Source organism: Polypterus senegalus, chromosome 3 (assembly GCF_016835505.1).
Source record: "Polypterus senegalus isolate Bchr_013 chromosome 3, ASM1683550v1, whole genome shotgun sequence".
NCBI lineage: Eukaryota > Metazoa > Chordata > Cladistia > Polypteriformes > Polypteridae > Polypterus > Polypterus senegalus.
This window is the reverse complement of record NC_053156.1, coordinates 121,550,209-121,573,860: the sequence shown is the minus strand read 5'-3', so window position 1 is coordinate 121,573,860 and position 23,652 is coordinate 121,550,209. Positions and strand designations below refer to the sequence as shown.

The 23,652-nt window shown below is 37.8% G+C and overlaps 1 protein-coding gene across 1 annotated transcript in view; it reads right to left on the bottom strand.

Moving 5' to 3' along the window:
- Positions 1–23,652, bottom strand: part of ascc3 (activating signal cointegrator 1 complex subunit 3) — a 683,087-nt gene that overhangs the window by 459,586 nt on the left and 199,849 nt on the right. The window contains exons 11-12 of the mRNA XM_039747862.1: positions 21,916–22,080; positions 1,191–1,367 (exon numbers count right to left, since the gene is read on the bottom strand). Coding sequence (XP_039603796.1) covers positions 1,191–1,367; positions 21,916–22,080 — 342 coding nt within the window. The remainder of the gene's footprint in view (positions 1–1,190; positions 1,368–21,915; positions 22,081–23,652) is intronic.

The following is a 23,652-nucleotide window of genomic DNA, read 5'->3' as shown; positions in this document are numbered from 1 at the left end:
TGATACACTTCCAGGCAACTCACATCTAGATGAACAAACTTGAGCTGGGAGAACTTCAGCTGCATCGGTGGGGACGATGGGATAGCATAGTCGGGATAGCCGACTATACTTCCTTAGAAGGTTGGCGTCCTTCAACATCTGCAATAAGATGCTGCAGATGTTCTACCAGACGGTTGTGGCGAGTGCCCTCTTCTATGGGGTGGTGTGCTCGGGAGGCAGCATAAAGAAGAAGGACGCCTCATGCCTGCACAAACTGGTGAGGAAGGCAGGCTCTATTGTTGGCATGGAGCTGGACAGGTTGACATCAGTGGCAGTGCGACGGGCGCTGAGAAGGCTCCTGTCAATCATGGAGAATCCACTGCATCCACTGAACAGTGTCATCTCCAGGCAAGAGGAGCAGCTTCAGCGACAGACTGCTGTCACTGTCCTGCTCCACTGACAGACTGAGGAGATTGTTCCTCGCCCACACTATGCGACTCTTTAATTCCACCCGGGGGGTAAACGTCTGTTTTTACCTGCATTTTTATTACTCTTTAATTTAATATTGTTTTTGTATCAGTATGCTGCTGCTGGATCATGTGAATTTCCCCTTGGGATTAATAAAGTATCTATCTATCTAGCAGGCTGCTTGCTGCTTGTGCTGATTGAAACATTTGCAAAACAAAGACACTGATAGAGGTGTGAAGGAATTTAAGGTGGCCTGGCATTACAACTTTTTTCGTACACTCCATGGATTCTAGTGCTAATTAAAGTATCCAAAATAAGGAAGAAATACAGTTTGTCCTTCAGATACAAAGACACCTACTTTAATTAGTAATCTTCTAAACTAAATTCAAAAAATAAATGTTTGATGAAAAAGTGGAAGAATAAGTATACTATACTATTAAAATATTAACATCAATAATTAAAGAATTTGAATTAACAGCTGTCCTTATTTAAAACAAAATATATTTTTTACAGCTGAAGATCAGAAATAAAAAGCAATACATTTTTTTACTATTCCAAAAACAATAATTTTAACCTACATTTGAATCACTTTATTTACTGCTTAATAATATGTAAAAAATGACACCACAGCGTAAATTAGTCTAAATGTAAAATAAAAATGATTAGATGTCTTCACAATATTGAAGGTTAATAAGTAAATTAAATAATTAATTGAAAAATAAGTCAAAAAGCCAAAACTGTACCTTGTTTGTTGTTTTAATTCCTACAAAGGTCTGGCAAAGTGGAACTGGTCTAAATCTACTATCAAAGTAGAAGAGACCAATAAAAGGGTTAACATGGAGAAATGTAGCAACATCAAGGTAGTTAGGAAGTGTTGCAGAAAGTCCTAATATTCTTATCATACTTTGGGAAGACTCCACCTTTTCAGGGAAAAAAAAAAAACAAGCAGAAATTTTAATTTACAGAGTAAAAATCTCTTATCTTTTGGGGTGAAAAAAGTATACAAGGAAACAAATTATAATATACCTAAGGTTATTATTACCATTTGAAATAACTAACATAATAGTGAACGTCTGTGTATAATCTTGTGATACTCTAAATAAAACAGATCAACAGTATGTAAATTGCCAAGCACCTACAATGTCATACTAATACTGAATGCCAAGTACTAATACTTAACATAATATAAATTGTAACAGCAAATACAGGACAAGATGCTGTATTGTGCTGCTGCAAAAAGTAGATTTTAACAACAAATGATGAAAAACAATAAATGACATATTCAGTAGCCCTCAATTAAAAATAACAAATGATACATTCAGCTCCCAACATAAACTTTTTCACATAACTGATAGTAACAATCTGTGATTTTGATAAATTTTGTATACTAACTTTAATTTGTAAGTTATACAATCTTTTTCACAGTGCTGCCCAAAATAAGAAAATAATATATACAATTAAAAATGTAATTTCAAAAACTAAAATATTTACAGTTATTAAGTATCTGTCCTTTTCCCGTTCAGTATTTAGTTGAATCACTTCTCACAGTTATTACAACAAGTGGTCATTTTGGACAAGTCTCTGTTAATTTTCCACAATTAGATGGAGCATGATTAGCCCAAAACTCCTTGCGCTTTAGGTCCATGTCCTGTTGACAGATGTATTTCCTCCTCAGTTTAAGCTCAGTTTAAGGGCAGCTTCTGTAGCATTCCTATTCTTATCTATATTAACCAGATTGTCAGCCCCTGGTGAAAAGCATCCACACAACATGATGATAACAATGCTGCTGTAATTTGTTTTACATGGATAGTGTTACCTGGTGTAGTGCTTGAAGTACACCACACATACCACAACATGTTCCAGCCAAAAAGTCACACTTTAGTTTCATTAGACCACAAGACTTTCTATCACAGTATCTTTAAGTGATGTTTCACAGTGTTTTTTTAATGACATAAACATGTTTTATTTTTTTCAGCCAGTGTTTCTTCCCTAATGTTCTTTCATAAAGGGCCCTGTTGTGCAATCCCTTAAAGATTGTTGAGCCATAAAGATCCTCTACAATCGCAGTCACTAATGTCTACTCATTCACACTAATATCGTACTTGCCAATCTGATAAATGCAATTCTTGTTTGGTGGCGAAGTTTAGAGATGCGGTCTAACCTAGTCCAAACTGTTTGAGCTCAACAATAGAGGGAGCATTTATCCTTATAAATTAATTTTGAACAGGTGTTCTACTCATTTCATAACTGAGCAAAGTAGGTTTTATATTTACTAAGGGTATATGCAATTTTTAAATCTCACAATTTTGAATTTACCATGCTTTAGAAATGTTTTCTGTTTAGATTGTTTTATTTGAAAAAATGTACACTGTGTAGTAGATCAGCTGGAAAAACTCTTTAACATAGTCTCAGGTTAGAAACTGAGACAATAAAATGTAAGATCAGTTTTGAGGGAGGAATACATTTTCAAGGCACTGTGAATTACAACTGATGTATGGACATTAAGGGGGTTTAGTGTACAATGACTGCATGCTCAGTGCCTCCCATAAATTCATTTTTTGTGTGACTCTACAAGTAAAGACACTCAGAAGCTGGAGAAACTCAACAGAAAATTTTACATGTAATTTCTCTGACTGGTTGCATGCATGCTCTCTCTCTGTAAAATTCAACAGTTAGGATCTTTAAAACAGTTTAACATAAAACAGACCTCTCAAATCCCATTCAGATGTCTCTTAGTTTAGTCAGCAGACCTGAAGACTTGTAGCAGTATGTTAAATTTCTTATGATGACAAATGGCTCAAAACTCATTATATCATGCATGTTTTTTGGACACATCTCTAATTAATGTATAGCACAGACATTCAGTGGTGGATGACAATCACAGATATTTGGAATTGACTTATAAATGCTTTAAGGACTGGAGTAAATGTACATACAGTATTGTCCCTACTAGCTTGAAAATATTTGTTTCCTCCCCTATCGGCTATCTTTCTCTAATTCACAGCAGCAGCCAAAGAGAAATTTTAAAAAGCAATGTATTTTTGGAAAAAAACCCTATTTCCCCAAAAGCACTTGATCCATACAATATATCAGTGTTTTTACAAATATGACTAAACTTATACACATTAAAGTATTTGATTCTGCTAAACAGCAAACATATACGTCTATACATTTTAATGCAGGGCTTGTTAGAATTCCAAGAAAATCACACACTGTATGAGTTGCTTAAAGCTTTTCTAATAGAACAGTTTCTAAAATCTTAAAGGTCAACTTAAACGTGAAATTCCTTTAAAGTCTGTATTTTAAACTTTGCATTAAGAGCACAACAACTCCATGAACCCATCCAAACCAGAATCCATCCCAATATCACCCGCAACAAAGAACTCAGGCAAATAGATTCAGGCAGAGGGGCAGATCTAATAAAGTATGGAACTTAAATTTCTTGATCATTATTTACATACAAACACTCTGTACAATTTTTCGGGGCAGCTTTGCACATTTTGACATTACCCCTCTTTTCCAGATCCTTGTAAGATTGTCATGCCAAAAACACCACTGATAAGAGTGTTACTTAAATTCCTTCAAATCAAAATGATACCTTCTAAAATAAGACATTAAATAACATACATTAAATGTTTTCAAGAGGTTTAATCAGACAATTCAATTTTGTGTCAGTTTTTCTACTTCGTGATAGATATATTTTCACATACTGTACTGCTATCAACACATTTCCAAAATTATAATTTGGGCATCCCGACACAAGAGTCAATGGTATAATGCAGAACTGAGAGATGTACTGATAAATCCTTTACTTGCTGAACACGAATTACCTTCTCTTGATAGTAATTAAAGATGAAGTTATTAATGTCCACATTCAGAATCCTGTCTATTACACTTTAAATGCAGGTTTATATGTGAATTAATGAAAAAACAATTCACCTTAAGCCTGTAATAATATTTTATATTTATATATATATATATATATATATATATAAATTATATACACACTATAAAAACCATTATTTGAAATTGGAAAAAATCAAATACTCAGTTAGAGGATCCGTACAGACGTTTTTCAAAACATGGCAGGATCTAATCAGTAATATTTTAAAATAAGTTCATGAAGCATAGAGAATTTATTAATTTAGAAAGCTGTAAAATTTTTATGCCGTTTGGCTTGCTCTCTCTCTCTCAAGGGTGGGGATCGATCTGTTCTTAACTCTATTTTTCTTTTTGTAAAAACTTGATTGCTTTGTATGGAGTGTAATAAAATTAATAAAAATAAAAATAAATAAATAAATAAAAAATAAAAACCATGCTTATATTGTTAGTGTACAGTAAAAATAAGTCTCTCATACATTACTCTTAAAATAAAATGTTGGTGCTTTTCATCAATTAACATTTAAAAAACACTTAAAATCTTAACAAAAGCGGCCACCTTTAATTTTACGAGTGATGTATGACAGACTTATTTTTTACTTTTTAGTACAATTTTTTAACTTAATAAGCATGGTTTTAAAAAGTATATATATATATATATAGATATATATATATATATATAACTAGCAAAATACCCGCGCTTTGCAGCGGAGAAGTGGTGTGTTAAATAAGTTATGAAAAAGAAAAGGAAACATTTTAAAAATAACGTAACATAATTGTCAATGTAATTGTTTTGTCACTGTTATGAGTGTTGCTGACATCAAGGATATGATTATGATTATTTCTTTTAAATCAGGGTCGTATTTGGAGGACGTGTTGTGTTCAAGTTATATTCCGTGTTTGTAAACCGTTGTAAAAATAACATGTTTCATTCATCGAAGTTAACTACCCAAATCGCTACTCGTGAATCTAAGATGTTTAACAGGCATTCCCGGTATTAACTTGTAGAATTGCCTGTGAATACTTAGCAGCAGCGTGTCTATGAACTTGTGGATTTTTCTGCGAGAATTTAGCGACAGTGTCACTATGAACTTGTGGATTTGCCTGCGAGTATTTAGCGACAGCGTGTCTATTAATTTGTGGATTTTTCTACGCGTATTTGGCGGCATCGTCACAAAGTTGTTTTCATCTAGCTGCATCAGAAAATGAACCACGACGTCTGACACTCCTTTTTACAGTTTTCTCACAGCTTGGATTGCTGCTGTCATAATCAGTTTGAGTTTCATGGTTTGTTTTAATTACGTTAGTTTATGCAGGACTTGTGTTGAAGTGACATCGGCATCTGTCAATAGTTGTAAGCATACAACCAGCTTCATCAATAACTTTGCATCCAGCTTTTGAGAGTTGAAACATTCATAAACATCAAAATGTCCATTACTCAAATCGTCACCTGTGAATCTAAGACGTTTAAGAGGCATTGGCGGTTGTCCAAAGGTGTAAAATATTTGGCCATTTCGGTACACTCGAAAGCGACAACCGAACAATTCAGCAGCAGCCATCAACTCACATGCAGAAGCATAGGTGAAGGGCTTAAGCATTTCACTCTTATAGTGCCCCTGTGTAGTATAATTATTGCCTGTACCGTCATCAGTCCACACCTTGAACCTGTCCCAGTCATTCAATACATAAGACACAATGTTCCTCCAGATATCAAGATTGAGACTGATATGGCCGTGCCATATGTAACACAGAGAATGTAAAAGGCAGGCGGCATCTCCGGGTATGGAAACCACTCGGTAAGTGACAGTTCATTGATCGATGGTGATCACCTCGATAGACATATTAATGTGGGTATGGTTGGAACGATAAAGGAAATGGATACCTGAACAGTAAACTAAGTCTAAAATACCTACACAATAACTATGATTGTAATAAACAAACAATAAAACATCGGAGAAGCCATGGATTAAATAAAAAGGCTGCAGTTATCAGCTGGGAGACGTGAATATCGTGAAGCAAAGAAAGGAATGAAGAGACCGGAGCGACGGACGGCCTTATATGGGCAGGCAGTCAATTACGTGGGAGGGATGGGGATGGGTGACGCAATATAGGCAGTCAGCCAACTACGTGGGAAGCGTGGTGATGGGGGACGCAACGCAGCCTCAGACAGCGGCCGAGCTGCAGGCTATGGACGTATATATGTACATAAGTAGGATTCAATTATGACCGTTATGCGTAGAATTTCGACCCTGTATATATAGATAGGGGAAACCCCACCTAGGGCTGGGCCATATTATACCTTTCATGGTAATACCGGTACAATGTTAGGCAATGATAAGAAAATGAAATATCGCGATAGAATATGGGTAAAATGCGCATGCGCAGTGCCTTTGTTTTCATACGCACATGGTGGAAAAAGCATGGCAGCGACGGAGAATGAGAACGGCGAAAGCGGATAGTTGAATAAAACAGATGTAACAGAATTGATTTGTAAAAATGGTGCAACTTCAGTGGTGTGGAACTGGTTTGGTTTTCGGCCGTCAGATACCCAACAAAGCACACTTTTTATAGAACATTCAAGCGGGCCGTCGTGGCAAAGGGAGGAAACACCACAAACCTATTTCATCATTTGAAGCAGAAGCACTTGTTGGAGTACAACAAAGCTGTTAAAGCACGTGAAGAGGCGTGGTGGTGAGACCAAAGAAGCTGACTCAACAAACAATCGGCATAGCTTTAAATAGCTGCACGCCTTAAGTAGCAAACGCTGGGGGGAACTAACTAATGCAGAGACGCATTGTTTAGCCAGGGATATGATGCCCATTCAGAGTGTGGAAAGAGAAGGTTTCACAAAGATGCTTGAAAAGTTCGATCCACGCTACAAGCTGCCCACCAAGAAAAACTTCTCTTGCCTGCTTTATATGAAGAGGTCCGTACTGAGGTGTCAAATGCATTATCTTCGGTGGAGTTTTTTGCGTCCACCACGGACATGTAGTCAAGCCGAACATCAGACCCCTACATGAGCCTTACAATACACTACGTGGACAAAGACTGGAAGCTACAAAACAAGTTCCTTGAAACAAGTCAACTCCCCCCTGCCCCCCCCCTCCTCGAGGACCATACAGGGGAAAATATAGCCAAAGGCTTAAAAGAGTTCCTCAGCTCGTGGAATCTTCAGAAGGAAAAACAAGTGTCTGTGACGATCGACAATGGGGTCAACGTTATGAAAGTCGTCGCACTCAACAACTGGACCAGACTTTCATGCTTCGGACATCGTCTGCACATTGCAATAGGTAAGTTAATTATTACGCAGTGTTCTCCCTAGCGTCTTTTAGCCGGGCGCTCCGCCCGGCTAATTTAGTTCAGCGCCCGGCTGTCATCTCGCATGACATTGTGAGATGACAGCCGCAGATCTGCAGGCACAGGCAGATCTAATGATCTGCAGAGATGGCAATGGACGAGCGGGCGGGTGGGCAAATACTGCTAAAGCTAATAACTGGTGTCGAGGTGGAGCAGAGTTCACAAGCAAAGAATATAGGGAGGTGGGGTTTCGAGAGCGGGCTGTACATGGTAATAGCGGGGGTGTAGCAGCTTAATACAGTTGCAAGGAGTATGGAGAGGAGGGCGGGTGAGAGGGGGCTGTACATGCTAACAGCGGGAGTGAAGCAGCAGTTTACAAGAAAAGAGGATGTGGAGGTGGGCGGGCAAGAGGAGGTCTGATAAAATAAAAAAAAGTGTAGTGAAACGAGCCTGTCAGATATCAGAAAAAAGGCGTCAGGAAGTGATATCTCTGTTCTCAGCGTCAGCGCAGTCTGTATAGTGCAGCTGAGCGTACAGCAGCTCTCTTCTTGCAAACCAATATACTGTATACAGATACAGTAGTTTATGCATTAGGTGTGTTCTGTGTGCAAAAATCCTTGTAGCACTCACTGTGGTTCCTGTTTAAAGTGACCCCATCTGCCGTTCTTATATTTGCTCATATTTGGACCTGCGTCCATATTGCAAAAAGTGTGCAGAAACCCTTGCAGCACACACTGTGTCCTTAGCAAAACTTTGGTCACTGAATTGCTGAGGGTTTTGTACAAAAGCTTATTAGGGCCATGGTGAAGAAAAAAAAATACATAATTTATGACGGGGTTTGAGAAAATCTAGTCAATTAAACATTCATTTTAAGGTGAAGTTTAGTTTATGATGTTCTACTTTAATGACAAACTACGAGAATAAAGTCAACATGTCCAATTTAATCTCGAGATAAACGGCGAGAATAAAGTGGAAATGTCGACTTTATTCTCGAAATAAGTGTCGAGATTAAAGTGGAAATGTCGAGAATGCGCACCTGCCGTAGTGCAAGTGTGAACTGAATATCCAACAGGCTCACCCTTTACCACTCAAAAGTCTTAATGTTGGTAAAACACATTACACCTCTGAAAGAATAATGCAAGAGCTGCTGGATGTCTTAGCATCAGAAATAAAATCTAACATACTGAAAAATAAACACACAGAAAAGTTTTTCAGTATTCTGTGTGATGAAGCCACAGATATCTCAGATGTAAAACAATTAATTATTTACATTAAATATGTTTGCTAGATCACTAAAGAGGTCAGAGTTAGTTTTGTATCAACCCGCAATATGATTGACTGCATAGAGGAGACTATAACCAACACACTGAGTGAGACTATGGACACTCTAGGCTTGAATTTTATGCTATGTTTTATGTTGCAAAGCAAAGTTTTGTGGATATTATACATGGTTATGCTCAGGATATGTCAGCCTATTTCCACTTGAAGTGCCTTTTGGTTAAACTGTCAGCACGGAATTTGCATTTGCACTGTTAAATATTTATATAGCTTAAGGCACATAAAAACAGCTGCTTGTTTAAGTGAAAATAAATTAAAGTTTTTTATTTTTGCACTAATAAATTTCTGGAGTTGTAAAGTATTTTGTCTCATGTCAATCATATCATTAGTTATATCGTTATCGCAAATGTTCAAATATATCGTGATAAATATTTTTAGCCATATTGCCCTGCCCTAACCCCACCTCACTATTTCTGCGACTTCCAATATACATAGAAAGCCAAAATTTCCTATGCTCATCCTTTACATGGTACTTACAAAAGTTAAGTATGTTTCATTTTGCGCAGTGCCCCGTAATGAACAATTGAAAATAACATCTTTTTGGTAGTTCTTACTATATGCAGTAAGGAACTTTCGAAACTGACCTTTCCTTTTGCCGGTTTCATTCCTTACTTCCGTTAACAGAGAATTTATTTCACAGCAGATATGCACAAGGGCCGCCCCTGGTCCCCTTTCCTTTTCCGCACGGCCACTGTCCACGCATCTACCACATGGTTGGCTCCCTGCCTGTATACATTAACGACATCCTACACTTATGTGCCTCCTCACTTGCTTCCTTACTTTCCTCAGCTGTTTGTTGTGCTCACTGCTCCGTTCTTCGTTACTCCACCGCTTCAAACCTGTTATTATCTATCTATTTGCCTTGCTTCAGGTCTTTCTGCTGGTGACGCCTACCTTTTAATTTACTCTACCATTTTACTATGAAACTTACAACCACCAAAACATTGTAATGGCACTAGGCTTCAGATACGTGAACTGTCTTCACTGGAACTGGCTCATGGGAGAGTCTTTATTCCTCGTATCCGTCGCATACCCTCTGACCACCCATTTCAATTCAAACGCCTCCACTTTCCAGTAAGGGTCTGCTTCACTATGACATTAAATAAGTCACAGGGCCAGACTCTAAGAAAGGTCGGCATTGACTTGACATAAGATTGCTTCTCACATGGCCAACTGTATGTTGCATGCTCAAGAGTAAGCTTACCAGACAGCTTGGTCATTTTACAACCCAGGGGCAGAACTGCAAATGCCGTTTACAAAGAGATCCGTACATCCTAAAAATGTGCATTTCTCATATATAACATTTATAATCAAATATTAAACTCTTTACAATCATCAAATTCACTGTCAATACTAAAATAAGCCTACGACAATTACATTGACAATCATGTTACGTTATTTTTAAAATGTTTCCTTTTCTTTTTCATAACTTCTTCAACACACTACTTCTCCGCTGCGAATCGCAGGTATTTTGCTAGTGTACTGTATATATATTACGCTACCGTGGCTGTTCATTTGTCTGTCCAGGATTTTAAATCGCTTGACCTGTTGACCTAAAATTTGGTACATATACATGATGTCTACTATCCTTTTCGGAGTGATGATTGAACTCCAAGGATATTCCTCTTTTTATTTTTATTTTTATTTTTTTGTAGAATCAACTCTCAGCAGTAGGGTATCCATGCGGTGCATGCGTACGGGCGCCGTTCTTATCCCTCCCACCTTCGCCGTCACTTCCTCTACCTTTTCATATCTTAAATCATTCTTGAGTGCCCGCTTAAGTGAAAAATTAAGAATTATATATAATAATATTAATACTATATATCATATATAGTAATTGCAACACAAAATCTGACTTGGGGAGACCCAACGCCGCCTCACACGGCAACCGAGCTGCAGGCTATGTACGTAAATATGTACGTAAGTAGGATTCAGTTAGCGTTGGGAACCCGCGTACCAAATTTCTTGAAGATGGGCCCAAAGGTATCAATGACCATTGGAAAGTTCAATATGGCAGCCGGCAGTGGCGTCATACCACCGAAATAAGTACATACTGTGGTTTCGGTTAGCGCAGGGAAGCCGCCTACCAAATTCCATGAAGATGAGGCCATAAATAAGAAAGTTTAACATGGCAGACGTTATTGACCATTGTGACCGTTACACGTAGAATTTTGAAATGAAACCTGCTTAACATTTGTAAGTAACCTGTAAGGAATACGCCTGCCAAATTTCAGCCTTCTACCTACACGGGAAGATGGAGAATTAGTGATCAGTGAGTGAGTCAGTCAGTCAGTGAGGGCTTTGCCTTTTATTAGTACACTAGCAAAATACCGGGCAGAGCGTAAGTACTGCCTTAAAATTTTTATTTAGAAGAAAATAAAACCTTTTTAAACTGAGTGAAAATATAACAATAATTATTTGTTAAGGATCTCTTTGTATACCACATTGTGAGTTCGGCCCTCCGGTTGTAATATGACCAAGCTGTGCGCTGAGCTTACTCTTGAGCATGCAAGGTACAGTTGGCCATGTGAACAGTAATCTTGTTTCAAATATCACAGCTTGGATTGCTGCTGTCATAATCGGTTTGACTTTCATTGTTTGTTTCAATTACGACAGTAATTGTAGGACTTGTGTTGAAGAGACATTCGGCATCTGTCAAGCGTTGTAAGTATACAACCGGTTTCATCGATAACTTCACATCCAGCTTTTGAGAGATTAAACATTCATAAACATCAAAGTGTCCACTACTGAAATCGTCACCTGTCAATCCAAGATGTTTAAGAGGCATTGGTGGTTGTTGAAAGGTGTAAAATATTTGGCCATTTCGGTACACTTGAAAGCGACAACCGAACAATTCACCGGCAGCCATCAACTCACATGGGGATGCATAGGTGAAGGGCTTAAGCATTTCACTCTTCTAGTGCTCCTGTGTAGAATAATTATCTCCTGTACCATCATCAGTCCACACTTTGAACCTGTCCCAGTCATTCAATACATAAGACACAATGTTCCTCCGGATATCAAGAGTGAGCCTGATATGGCGGTGCAATATGTAACAAAGAGAATGGAAAAGTTAGGTGCCATCTCCGTGCATGGAAACCACAAGGTAAATGACAGTTTTTTGATCGATGGTGATCACCTCAACAGACATGTTAATGGGGGTACGGTTGGAATGATAAAGGAAATGGGAAACTGAACAATGTAAAGTAAGTCTAAAATACCTACACAATAACTAGAATCGTAATAAATGAACAATAAAACAACGGAGAAGCCGTGGATTAAATAAAAAAGCTGTAGTTATCAGCAGGTAGACGTGAATCCTGTGGCGAAGCAAGGAAGGGAATGTAGAGACTGGAGCGACGGACAGCCTTATATGGGCAGGCAGCCAACAACGTGGGAGGCGTTGGGATGGGGGACCCAATGCCGCCTCACACAGTGACCGAGCTGCAGGCTATGGACGTTTATATGTACGTAAGTAGGATTCAGTTAGCGCAGGGAAGCCGCCTAACAAATTTTGTGAAGATGGGGCCATAAATAAGAAAGTTCAACATGGCGGACGTTGTCGACCGTTATGACCGTTACGCGTAGAATTTCGAAATGAAACCTGCTTAACTTTTGTAAGTTAGCTGTAAGGAATGAGCCTGCCAAATTTCAGCCTTCTACCTACACGGGAAGTTGGAGAATTAGTGACATTGGAAAGTTCAATATGGCAGCCGACAGTGGCATCATACCACTGAAATAAGTACGTACATCGGTTTTGGTTAGCGCAGGGAAGCCACCTACCAAATTTCGTGAAGATGGGGCCATAAATAAGAAAGTTCAACATGGCAAACGTTGTCAACCGTTATGACCGTTACGCGTAGAATTTCGAAATGAAACCTGCTTAACTCTTGTACTGCAATAGGCTGTCGGTTTCTTGTTAGAGCAAAAGAAAGTGATAGTATGCTGTGAAATTTCTGGTCTCGGGCAGGTTCGGTGAGACTGTAGGCACGACACACACACATAGTTGAATTCTGAGTAAGTGCTCCACAAAGTGTCTGCATAAGTAGTTGTGTTGTGTGCAGATACCATATTATTCGAGTTTCATAGCAATTATCAATATTTCCTTTCAGATGAACAAAAAAAGTGAGAAACGGTATCAGTTTACACTGAAGGAACAATTAACAACCATGGAAAAAGCTGATTATGGAATGAAGAAAAACAACCAGCTATTATACTGTATTGTCATACCTGTATTTCTATTAAAAAAAAAGTAGCAAGTTAAGGCTCGTTTTACCAGAGAGCAAGATGTGAAATAGTGGAGTAATAAACTGAGAAAAAGGAATCGGAAAAGTTATCCTGTGCAATTAGACAAACAGCAAGAAAAGCTACTTTAACACTAGAATCTCTGAAGCCTACGAAAAAGTCATAATGCTGGGCCACCTTAAATTCTTTTGTACCTCCTCATCAGTGTCTTTGTCTTGCAAATGTGCCAGTCAGCACTGGCAGCAGAAAGCCTGTTCACTGATGCTGCTGAAGTCAACTCAGATACTGAAGTCTCTTTATCTGGTAGTGAGATGTTTGGAAACATACAGTGCATTCAGAAAGTATTCACAGCACATCACTTTTTCCACATTTTGTTATGTTACAGCCTTATTCCATAATGGATTAAATTCATTTTTTTCCTCAGAATTCTACACACAACACCCCATAATGACAACGTGAAAAAAGTTTACTTGAGGTTTTTGCAAATTTATTAAAAATAAAAAAACTGAGAAATCGCATGTACATAAGTATTCACAGCCTTTGCTCAATACTTTGTAGATGCACCTTTGGCAGCAATTACAGCCTCAAGTCTTTTTGAATATGATGCCACAAACTTGGTACACCTATCCTTGGCCAGTTTCGCCCATTCCTCTTTGCAGCATCTCTCAAGCTGCATCAGGTTGGATGGGAAGCGTCGGTGCACAGCCATTTTAAGATCTCTCTAGAGATGTTCAATCGGATTCAAGTCTGGGCTCTGGCTGGGCCAATCAAGGACATTCACAGAGTTGTCCTGAAGCCACTCCTTTGATATCTTGGCTGTGTGCTTAGGGTTGTTGTACCGCTGAAAGATGAACCGTCGCCCCAGTCTGAGGTCAAGAGCGCTCTGGAGCAGGTTTTCATCCAGGATGTCTCTGTACATTGCTGCAGTCATCTTTCCCTTTATCCTGACTAGTCTCCCAGTTCCTGCCGCTGAAAAACATCCCCACAGCATGATGCTGCCACCACCATGCTTCACTGTAGGGATGGTATTGGCCGGGTGATGAGCAGTGCCTGGTTTGCTCCAAACGTGACGCCTGGCATTCACACAAAAGAGTTCAATCTTTGTCTCATCAGACCAGAGAATTTTGTTTCTCATGGTCTGGGAGTCCTTCAGGTGCCTTTTGGCAAACTCCAGGCGGGATGCCATGTGCCTTTTACTAAGGAGTGGCTTCCGTCTGGCCAATCTACCATACAGACCTGATTGATGGATTTCTGTAAGGTTCTCCTGTCTCCACAGAGGACCTATGGAGCTCTGAAAGAGTGACCATCGGGTTCTTGGTCACCTCCCTGACTAAGGCCCTTCTCCCCCGATCGCTCAGTTTAGATGGCCAGCCAGCTCTAGGAAGAGTCCTGGTGGTTTCGAACTTCTTCTGCTTACGGATGATGGAGGCCACTGTGCTCATTGGGACCTTCAAAGCAGCAGAAATTTTTCAGTAACCTTCCCCAGATTTGTGCCTCGAGACAATCCTGTCTCGGAGGGCTACAGACAATTCCTTTAACTTCATGCTTGGTTTGTGCTCTGACATAAACTGTCAACTGTGGGACCTTATATAGACAGGTGTGTGCCTTTCCAAATCATGTCCAATCAACTGAATTTACCACAGGTGGACTCCAATTAAGCTGCAGAAGTATCTCAAGGATGATCAGTGGAAACAGGATGCACCTGAGCTCAATTTTGAGCTTCATGGCAAAGGCTGTGAATACTTATGTACATGTGCTTTCTCAATTTTTTATTTTTAATAAATTTGCAAAAACCTCAAGTAAAGTTTTTTTCACATTGTCATTATGGGGTGTTGTGTATAGAATTTTGAGGAAAAAAATGAATTTAATCCATTTTGGAATAAGGCTGTAACATAACAAAATGTGGAAAAAGCGATGTGCTGTGAATACTTTCCGGATGCACTGTATAAGGTGAATAATATATCATTATTTAAAAAACATACATATTATGTGTGTTCCATGTCTACAACGATCTGGGAAAATGTAGGATGACAGGAAATGCGAGGAAAGAAATGTTGAACACATAACAAACAGATAAGTTTTCATCTTACTGTAATAATGCCAAGATGCTGACGTGAAGTGTATAATGTGTGAAATCCAAATATCAAATAAACACTTTCACAAAAGATATAACAAAACAAGTGTGCTTTTATTTAAGAATATACCCAAAGAAAAAAAATCATTCAGCTTGCAGTTGGAGACACAGAACACACAAGAAATGTATGTATCCCAAATAACAATAATATTATTTACCCTATACAATTCCAAACAACTCACTAACAGATTCAGCAGTCTGGGTTGGTGTGATGAGTGAGCAGGTGGCCTGTTGCCAGTGCTGACTGACACATTTGCAAGACAAAGATGCTGATGAGGAGGTGCAAAGAAATTTAAAGTGGCCTGGCATTACAACTTTTTTCATACACTTCTGGGATTCTAGTGTTAATGAATTCAAACCTTTTTATGTTGTTCTTTAAATTAAAATGGACACTGTCTAAGTTTGGACAGTGATCATGTTTTAAGTGAAGCTGCTTGCATTTTTAATTGTAAAAAGTAAAGATAAAGAAGAATTTGAATTTGCTGCTAAGTAAAAAATAGGTTTGTTATCTTAACAGCGAAATGGACCATTTACTTATATACCTGATATGCCTGTTAGTCTTGTGTCTTCTTGATAAATTTGCAGCTTTTATAAGATTTGTACTGTTTTAATTATTTTTAAACAATTTTATTTAACTTGATTCCTCTGTTTGTCTAGGTCAAATCTTGCAACAGATTGTAACCCCACTTTTGGCGAAGAAAATTTCTTCAAATTTTGCATATGTGTTTAGTATTGCTGTTCCAGCAGACCCTCCTGACCCTGCATTTGGGATATATCGGGTTGGATAATGGATGGATGGATGGATGTTCAGTATCGATGACAATACCATAATCCATCAACACTGATGCAATTACTAAACAAATTTCACCGTAATTATTGGTTATGTAATTCCAATTAACACACACACAACAATGACGGAGAGAGAATACAGTGAGATATAGGAGCATATAGGTGAGAGAAGCATCGGATTGCCCCCACTTGCCTCTTCCAGTGGGTGGAGTGGGTAAATATGTGTAGCGACTTTACTTGTTTACTCCTGCTAAAGAGCAGCCTTGATGATCACAGTGAGGAAGTATTGCCATAAATATGCCTTTCTGTTGTCTATATTTTTTTTTTTTTTCACAGCAACCGAGCACTAATCCCATAAGAGCCTGAACAGATAGAGACCAAAATATAATTCTTTTTAGTATTCAAATAATTCTGCAAAGAAGATATATTATGTTATACTTATAAAGAAACTTCTCATTCATGAAAAATGATTAAAGAAAAATCATTTGCAAAATACTCAAAAACTAAAAAAAAAAAATAATTATTTTTTTTAAAGTAAAATGATTGTATTTACTTTAGTTATAAATGCACTAAAAGGCAAAAAAACTAAATTTTTCTTTAATTACAAATTTCATTGTTATATGTGACTAAATAAAATTATGGGGCGCACATAAATTAATTCAATCAATTAATAGAATAACTACTTTCATCATAAATTATATAAAAAAAACAACACCACTGTAATTCCCCACCATGCTAAAGTTTCAAAATTGTTTGAATCAGTTAAATTATGTGCGCCCTATGCCGCAACATCAAAAAAACAAGATTAAGTGTCACCTGGAAATCAAATTAAATGTGTTGCTGAACTTTTGTATGCTTTTAGAAATACAGGAAGATCAAGACTGTATGGTGTGAACTGCCACTCTTTATTTGATTTTTTTTTTTTTAGGGCACAAGCTTTTTGAATAATTCTTTAAGACTAAAGCTTATTAAGTCTGCTTTACTGCTTGTATGTTTTCCTCTATTCTACTTCAGGGGACTAGAAACCAAGATCTTTATTTCAACTAGGGTGAGGGAGACAGAACACTTCCGACACAGGAGCTACAGTGACAGACATCCCTGTGTAGAGTGAGAAGTATTAGTCATGGATATATGTGCATATAAATAGCATTCAAACATAGTTCCCTCTCTTGTTGTCCAGGTGGGCCAGTATTATATGATGGCTCAAGGTGATAGCATCATCTGTGGATCTACTGAAGCAATATATAAATTATAATAGATCTAGTTGTTTTGGCAGAGAAGAGCATATGTGCCTTTTGAATAGCAACTTAAAGAACCTTATTGCTATAGGCATTAAATGTGTGACAGGACAACAGTCATTCAGGCAGGCTGGATGTAATTTTTTAGATACAGGGACAATGGTGGAACTTTTAAATCATGTTGGTACGATTACCTGGGTTAAAGAGAAATTAATTTATTACCACAAAAACTGGTGCAAGCTGATCTACACAGAACTTAAAAACACATCTTGGAATCCTGTCTAAACATGCTGCCTTCGTGGTGTTCAATTTCTTCACTGTGCAGTTCTTCTGCTGCATATATGTCAGACTGCAGTCTGACATTAACAGCATTCACATCAAAGCATACATAGAAATTTTTAAGCTTGTCTGCCAGTGAGGTGTCGACACTAAGATCAAACTGTTCAAATTGCTTTTTCACTTTCTCCCCATATCATTGCTTAGCAGCTTTCATAGCCCTCTTTAAATTGTACGAGGCACAGACACAAGGCCTGAATTGTATGCAGAACATTCAGTGCATTGTGAATGGTTTTCTGGTTTGGGTAAATCCTGATTGATAACTTTTGACCCAATTTTATGAGTAAGAAATCCAATAAAAATTGTCAAACCAACCAATTTTCCAGAAATCCTATGCACTTCAATCTCAAAAAATTCTGAAAAAAACACCAGGTGTACCCACCCTGTAAAATTATTTTGAAATAAGATCAGTGCATTAAACATACAGACAATTTTGTGAGGAGAGAGGGGTGTCAACTGTAACATGGCTTTATTTTTTTCATCAATTTCACAAGAACTAAGCCACCTAGTAGGCTAAGATTTTGCATACTGGTACCTTTACAGGTATAGTATGTAAGGAAATCAAAATGTTTGGTCCAGATGACACCACTTGGAACAAGCAAACCTCCAAAAATAAAAAAAAAATAAAAAACTAATTTGTGTCTTTGGCTTTGTCATGTTTAGGCTTTCAGAAAGCATATTTCTAACTGCTACAGCCTGCTAAAAATTCTTCAATGTTTACGTAACTGCATAGGTCCTCTCTCACCACATCCACATCACACCTTCCTCTTTTCCTCATACCTAGCAGCTCTATCCTTAACATCCTTCTCCCAATATGCTCAGTATTTCTCCTCTGCATATGTCCAAACCAACCCAATCTTGCTTCTCTGACTTTGTCTCCCAACCGTCCCTCTAATGTACTCATTTATAATCGTACCAATCCTCATCACACCCAGTCCAAATCTTAGCATCTTTAACTCTGCTACCTCCAGCTCTGTCTCCTGCTTTCTGGTCAGTGCCACCATCTCCAACACATATAACACAGCTGGTCTCATTACCTTCCTGTAGACCTTCCCTTTCACTCTTGCTGATACCCGTCTTTCACAAATTACTCCTGACACTCTTCTCCACCCATTCCACCCTGCCTGCACTCTCTTTTTCACCTCTTTTCCACAATCCCCATTACTCTGTACTGTTGATCCCAAGTATTTAAACTCATCCACCTTCGCCAGCTCTACTCCTTGTCTCCTTACCATTCCATTGACCTCCCTCTCATTTACACACATGTATTCTGTCTTGTTCCTACTGACCTTCATTCTTCTCATCTCCAGAGCATATCTGACCCTCTTCAGGGTCTCTTCAACCTGCTCCCTACTATCGCTACAGATCACAATGTCATCAGCGAGCATTATAGTCTACAGGGACTCCTGTCTAATCTCATCTGTCAACCTGTCCATCACAATTGCAAATAATAAAGGGTATAGGATTAATGCAAAAAAATAAATCACCAAAGGCACATTAAGCACAACACATGAACAACAGCTGCTTGATTTATCATTAAATATAACACTAGTTACAATGAAAAGTTAACATCTTGGTATTTCAGCAGCAGGAATGTGACCCATTTCATTTGTTTCAATTGAAGTGAAGAGTGTTAGGCATCTTTGTCTTTAAATTCAAGATGGTACCGCCTCCCACTGCAGGTGTACTAAGCACTATAATGAAGCACTGTAATGGCACCCAACAAATAAAGTCTCAAAGTGGCCAATGGAAAGACTGTGCAGGATAGTTTGGATACATGAAACATCAGGATGTCTGATTCCACTTCACTCTTGACACGAATCACACTGATCTAACATTTTTCATCATGCATACACCCAACATTGCCAACAATAAGGACACTTGTCTAATGTGAAGGGTTCATTTTACCCATCACGAGTGTGATCATGAGAGCACAGGTTCTTAGCGTCTGCTTCAGCTGTGAATATTTGGACAGTCAAATGACTGTCACCACCACACACCTGGCTGACTTTGAGTTTGCCATCTTCTGTAGGGATGTAATATTGGTTTTCTCGAGTATTAGGTACTCCTTTGGCCATGGAGAATTGCATTTTCTATTCAGTAACATTAGATAGGATATCATCATTTAATATGAAACAAGTTTGACACTTTTAATATCTTAGTGATTGAAAACTCAATAATTACCATTTTTGACGCATGGTGCATTCAGCCTGTTTAGGATGGAAAATAACCATGAAAGTTATGCAGAAGAAAAGTAAGGTTTGTTTTATGAGAAAGGACAATGTAGAATAAATGAAAAATATTTTTAAAATTATCTTCACATTTCCACATGTCATTAGGGTGCTCTGAAAACAAAATCCAAAATGATTTTTTGGATTTGAGAGATTTGCTGTTCAAACCCTGAAACAGTTACTTTTAAGTTTATTGCTTTTTCAGAAAACCTAAATATTTATCTGAATAAGGAAAAAAACAGAAGTCTATCTTGGTTACAAATATTTGTTTCTAAGGTCTAAACATAGGCAAGCCAAAAACTCAAATTAAATTTTGGTCAGTTTTAAGGGGCTGTTTTGACCATGCAGTGTCATCTGGACCAAATATTTTAATTCCATCACATACTATGCCAATTAATGACCCAGCGTGCAAAGTCTGAGCCTGCTTGGTGGTTTAGTTCTTGAGCCTGTGGACTTGTGAAATGTGATGAAAAAATGAGGCTGAATAAAATCGCCACCCCTCTGTAAACTGGCTGTATCTTGGAAAGTATTAATCTTATATCAAAAAATTTTACAGGGAGTCTCCTGACTAACATGGGTAAACCTGATACTTTTTCCAGAAGTTTTTGATTCCAAGGTTTGTGGGCCATTGGTTGATTTGACGTGGAATGACCCCACTGATGATGTCATTGGAGGTGCAACTGAACATTTCCCAATCAGCAACACTCAGCACGTCCTGGAGAATGGCCTCTGATTAGTCTGTTCAACGCACAACTTCATACATGACTAAACCTTTAGGCCTTATTCTTTTTTTTATACCTGGGCATAAGAAGGGTGGTGACATGGTTAGATTTACCAAACAGAGGCAATAACTTTGCCTATAAAGATCTTTAAATTGAGTATAGCAATGGTCAAGTGCCCTGTCCCCTTTTGTAGAAAATGTAATGTGTTGATAAAAGTTTGGCATCACTTGTTTTGAGGTCTGTGTCCAGCTTATCATTCTAGTGGAGATTATGTGTTTCATATGATTCCATCTGGGCAGTGTCTGTGTCCATTTTGGGTGGAATATACAGTACACAGCCAAAAGTAATTTCCCAAGGGAGATAAAATGATCTACACATTCAATCACCAAGTGCTCTAGATTAGGCAAGCAGTAGCATAATAAGATTGTTACATTCCTGCTGTTACACCAGTATTTGTTGACCATCAGACACACACCTCCAACTTGTGATTTGCTGGACTTCTCTGTTCTTATCATACAGCAAAGGGAGAGTGATTTAACAAGTCAAATATCATGTACCAATACTGTCGGAGTCCTAATTTTTTGCAGGAACTTTATACTTGCTCTGATGTCAGTTTGTTCTCCAGTGATTGAAAATTGGCGGTTAGGACACTGGGCAGCAGTGGTCAGTGCGTTCTGGTCCTCAGCCAGTCACACACTCCAGCATGTTTTCATCGATGCTTCTATTGGGTGTGTCTGCTGATGTCACCATTTTTTCGAAGGATCTCACTCAGCCAAGCAGATTCAGCTACAGTTGGTGAGTGTCCCACTATACTATGTTTATGAATGTAATCATAGCAAATGCAACCCAAGGTAGCACATGTAAAAAAAAAGTAGGTAAAATAACATTTAACATTATCTAAGCATTATCTAAGTTTGATCACATTTGGCAGAGCAGAGACCGTACTCAGTGGCATCACCTTGAAACTAAAACAGTATGTTAGTAAAATCAGCATTTTATACATTGTGAGCATACCTGATGTGAAATATGCAACATGTGTAACTGGCTGAAGTACTGCATATCTTTTAACATTTAAAAGAAAAGAAAAAACTACAGAGTCTCTAAAATGCTAAACAAAGATAAGAATTACATGGGTGAGCAAAAGGAAGTAAAACATAAGGACTACAATAATTTTACCTGCACCACTAAACCAGCTTATACTACATGTGTGGCTCTTATTAATCTAACAGGTGACTTAAATTTACCAATGATCAGCTTACCTGACGAAGTGTTCTTGCAACTAAACTTTCCAGCACTGGCCCTCTGTCTTCATGAAGTAAATGGACCTCATCTAATATAAGAAGCCGGACAATTTGGGAAAGAGCAATATCACCAACACTTTTTCTGGTGACCACATCCCATTTCTCAGGTGTTGTTACCAACATCTAATCAAAAATAAAAGAATTAAAAGAATTATTACATACAGTACAAATTAAAATAAATTATGTAAAACAGTATTAAATCTAACTACCATCCAAATTTTTCAAATAGCTATCAAGTTCAGGTTTGTGGGTAGTATTAAGAACAATTACCTTAAAAGTACAATAATAGTGCATTATTATTTAAACTAGAATATTTGGAGGAAGCTCACTTTTCCTGGTCCAGAGGTAGGCCTAACCCCTAACAGTGTATATATAAAGTTAAAGGGAAAAATAAGATAACAAAAAAATAGGAAAAATAAATGCAAGATAAAATGTTGTGAGGTTGTGAAAAGTACAATTCACACCCTAAACTCAAGTCCAAGATTTACATTACATTACCTTTCTTGGTGAAGTAAAAATGGATGTACATCTTTGTTAAAATTTCAATCACTAATTGGTGAGCTCACTTATTTTGATACTAGGTTTCAAAGGGTTGTAATATCTCATGGCTACATGATGCAGAAGACACAGGCCAGACTTGGATGGCATATTAATACACAGTCACATCCGTACCAACAAAGTGAATTTAGAGTTTGCAGTCAGTCTAAACTGTGTGGTTTGAGATGTCTGAGGAAACTGGAGTGCCAAGAGAAAATCAATGTGGATGTGGGGAAAACAATAAGGTTTTTGGAGCTAGGAGTATACAGTTCTCAACAATATGCTCCTGTGCTGCCCTTAATATTGAAATGACACTGTAATTCAGTAACAATATTCTATTAAGGTACAAAGATTGCAGTTAACAACCCTTGAACTAGATAATTTTATTATTTTATTAAAAGTTATTAGTGTCAGTGGCCAAAATATACACATATTAGGGCAGCAAAGATAACTGGATATGTAGACATCACTGGATTTTTTATTTCATAAACCCAAAACACAGACAGGTCTGAAGTTTGTCACTCTTTCGTAAATGAATAGTACAGGTGACATGTGCACAAATGTGTAACTGGTAAATTGATGCTTATAATCTTTTATAAGTCATGTTGACTTAAATATAAAGAATAAACTTAACTGAAAAATTTGCTATGTTATTTGATGTCACTTAAAGATTATATGGTGGAAGAAGTTATTTAAAGGATTCATTTGAATAATGATTTGATGGAATAAATGAATCACATCTGTGGAAGAATGGTTCTGTGATTCCTGCAGATATCAAAATATGAGGATGCTCAAGACCTTATAAAAATGGTATAGTATTGGCACATAAGCTATACACATCCTTCCATATACTTTAAATAATCTCTAGACTACTTTAATACCTAATACAATCTAAATGCTTGCCAAATAAATGCTGCACTGTATTATCTAGTAAATAAAGATTTTTAACCCAGCCACAGGGGATGACAAACCAGTGCGTTTGTTTGTGCTGGTCCCAAGCCTGGAAAAATGGGGAATGTAACATCAGGAAGGACATCTGGTGTAAAATGTTGCCAGATCAATATGCGGACAACAATACAGATTTCCATACCTGATTGGTTGAGGCCTGGGTTAACAACAGCCACCACCTGTACTGTTAGCCAACAGAATGCTTGCTGA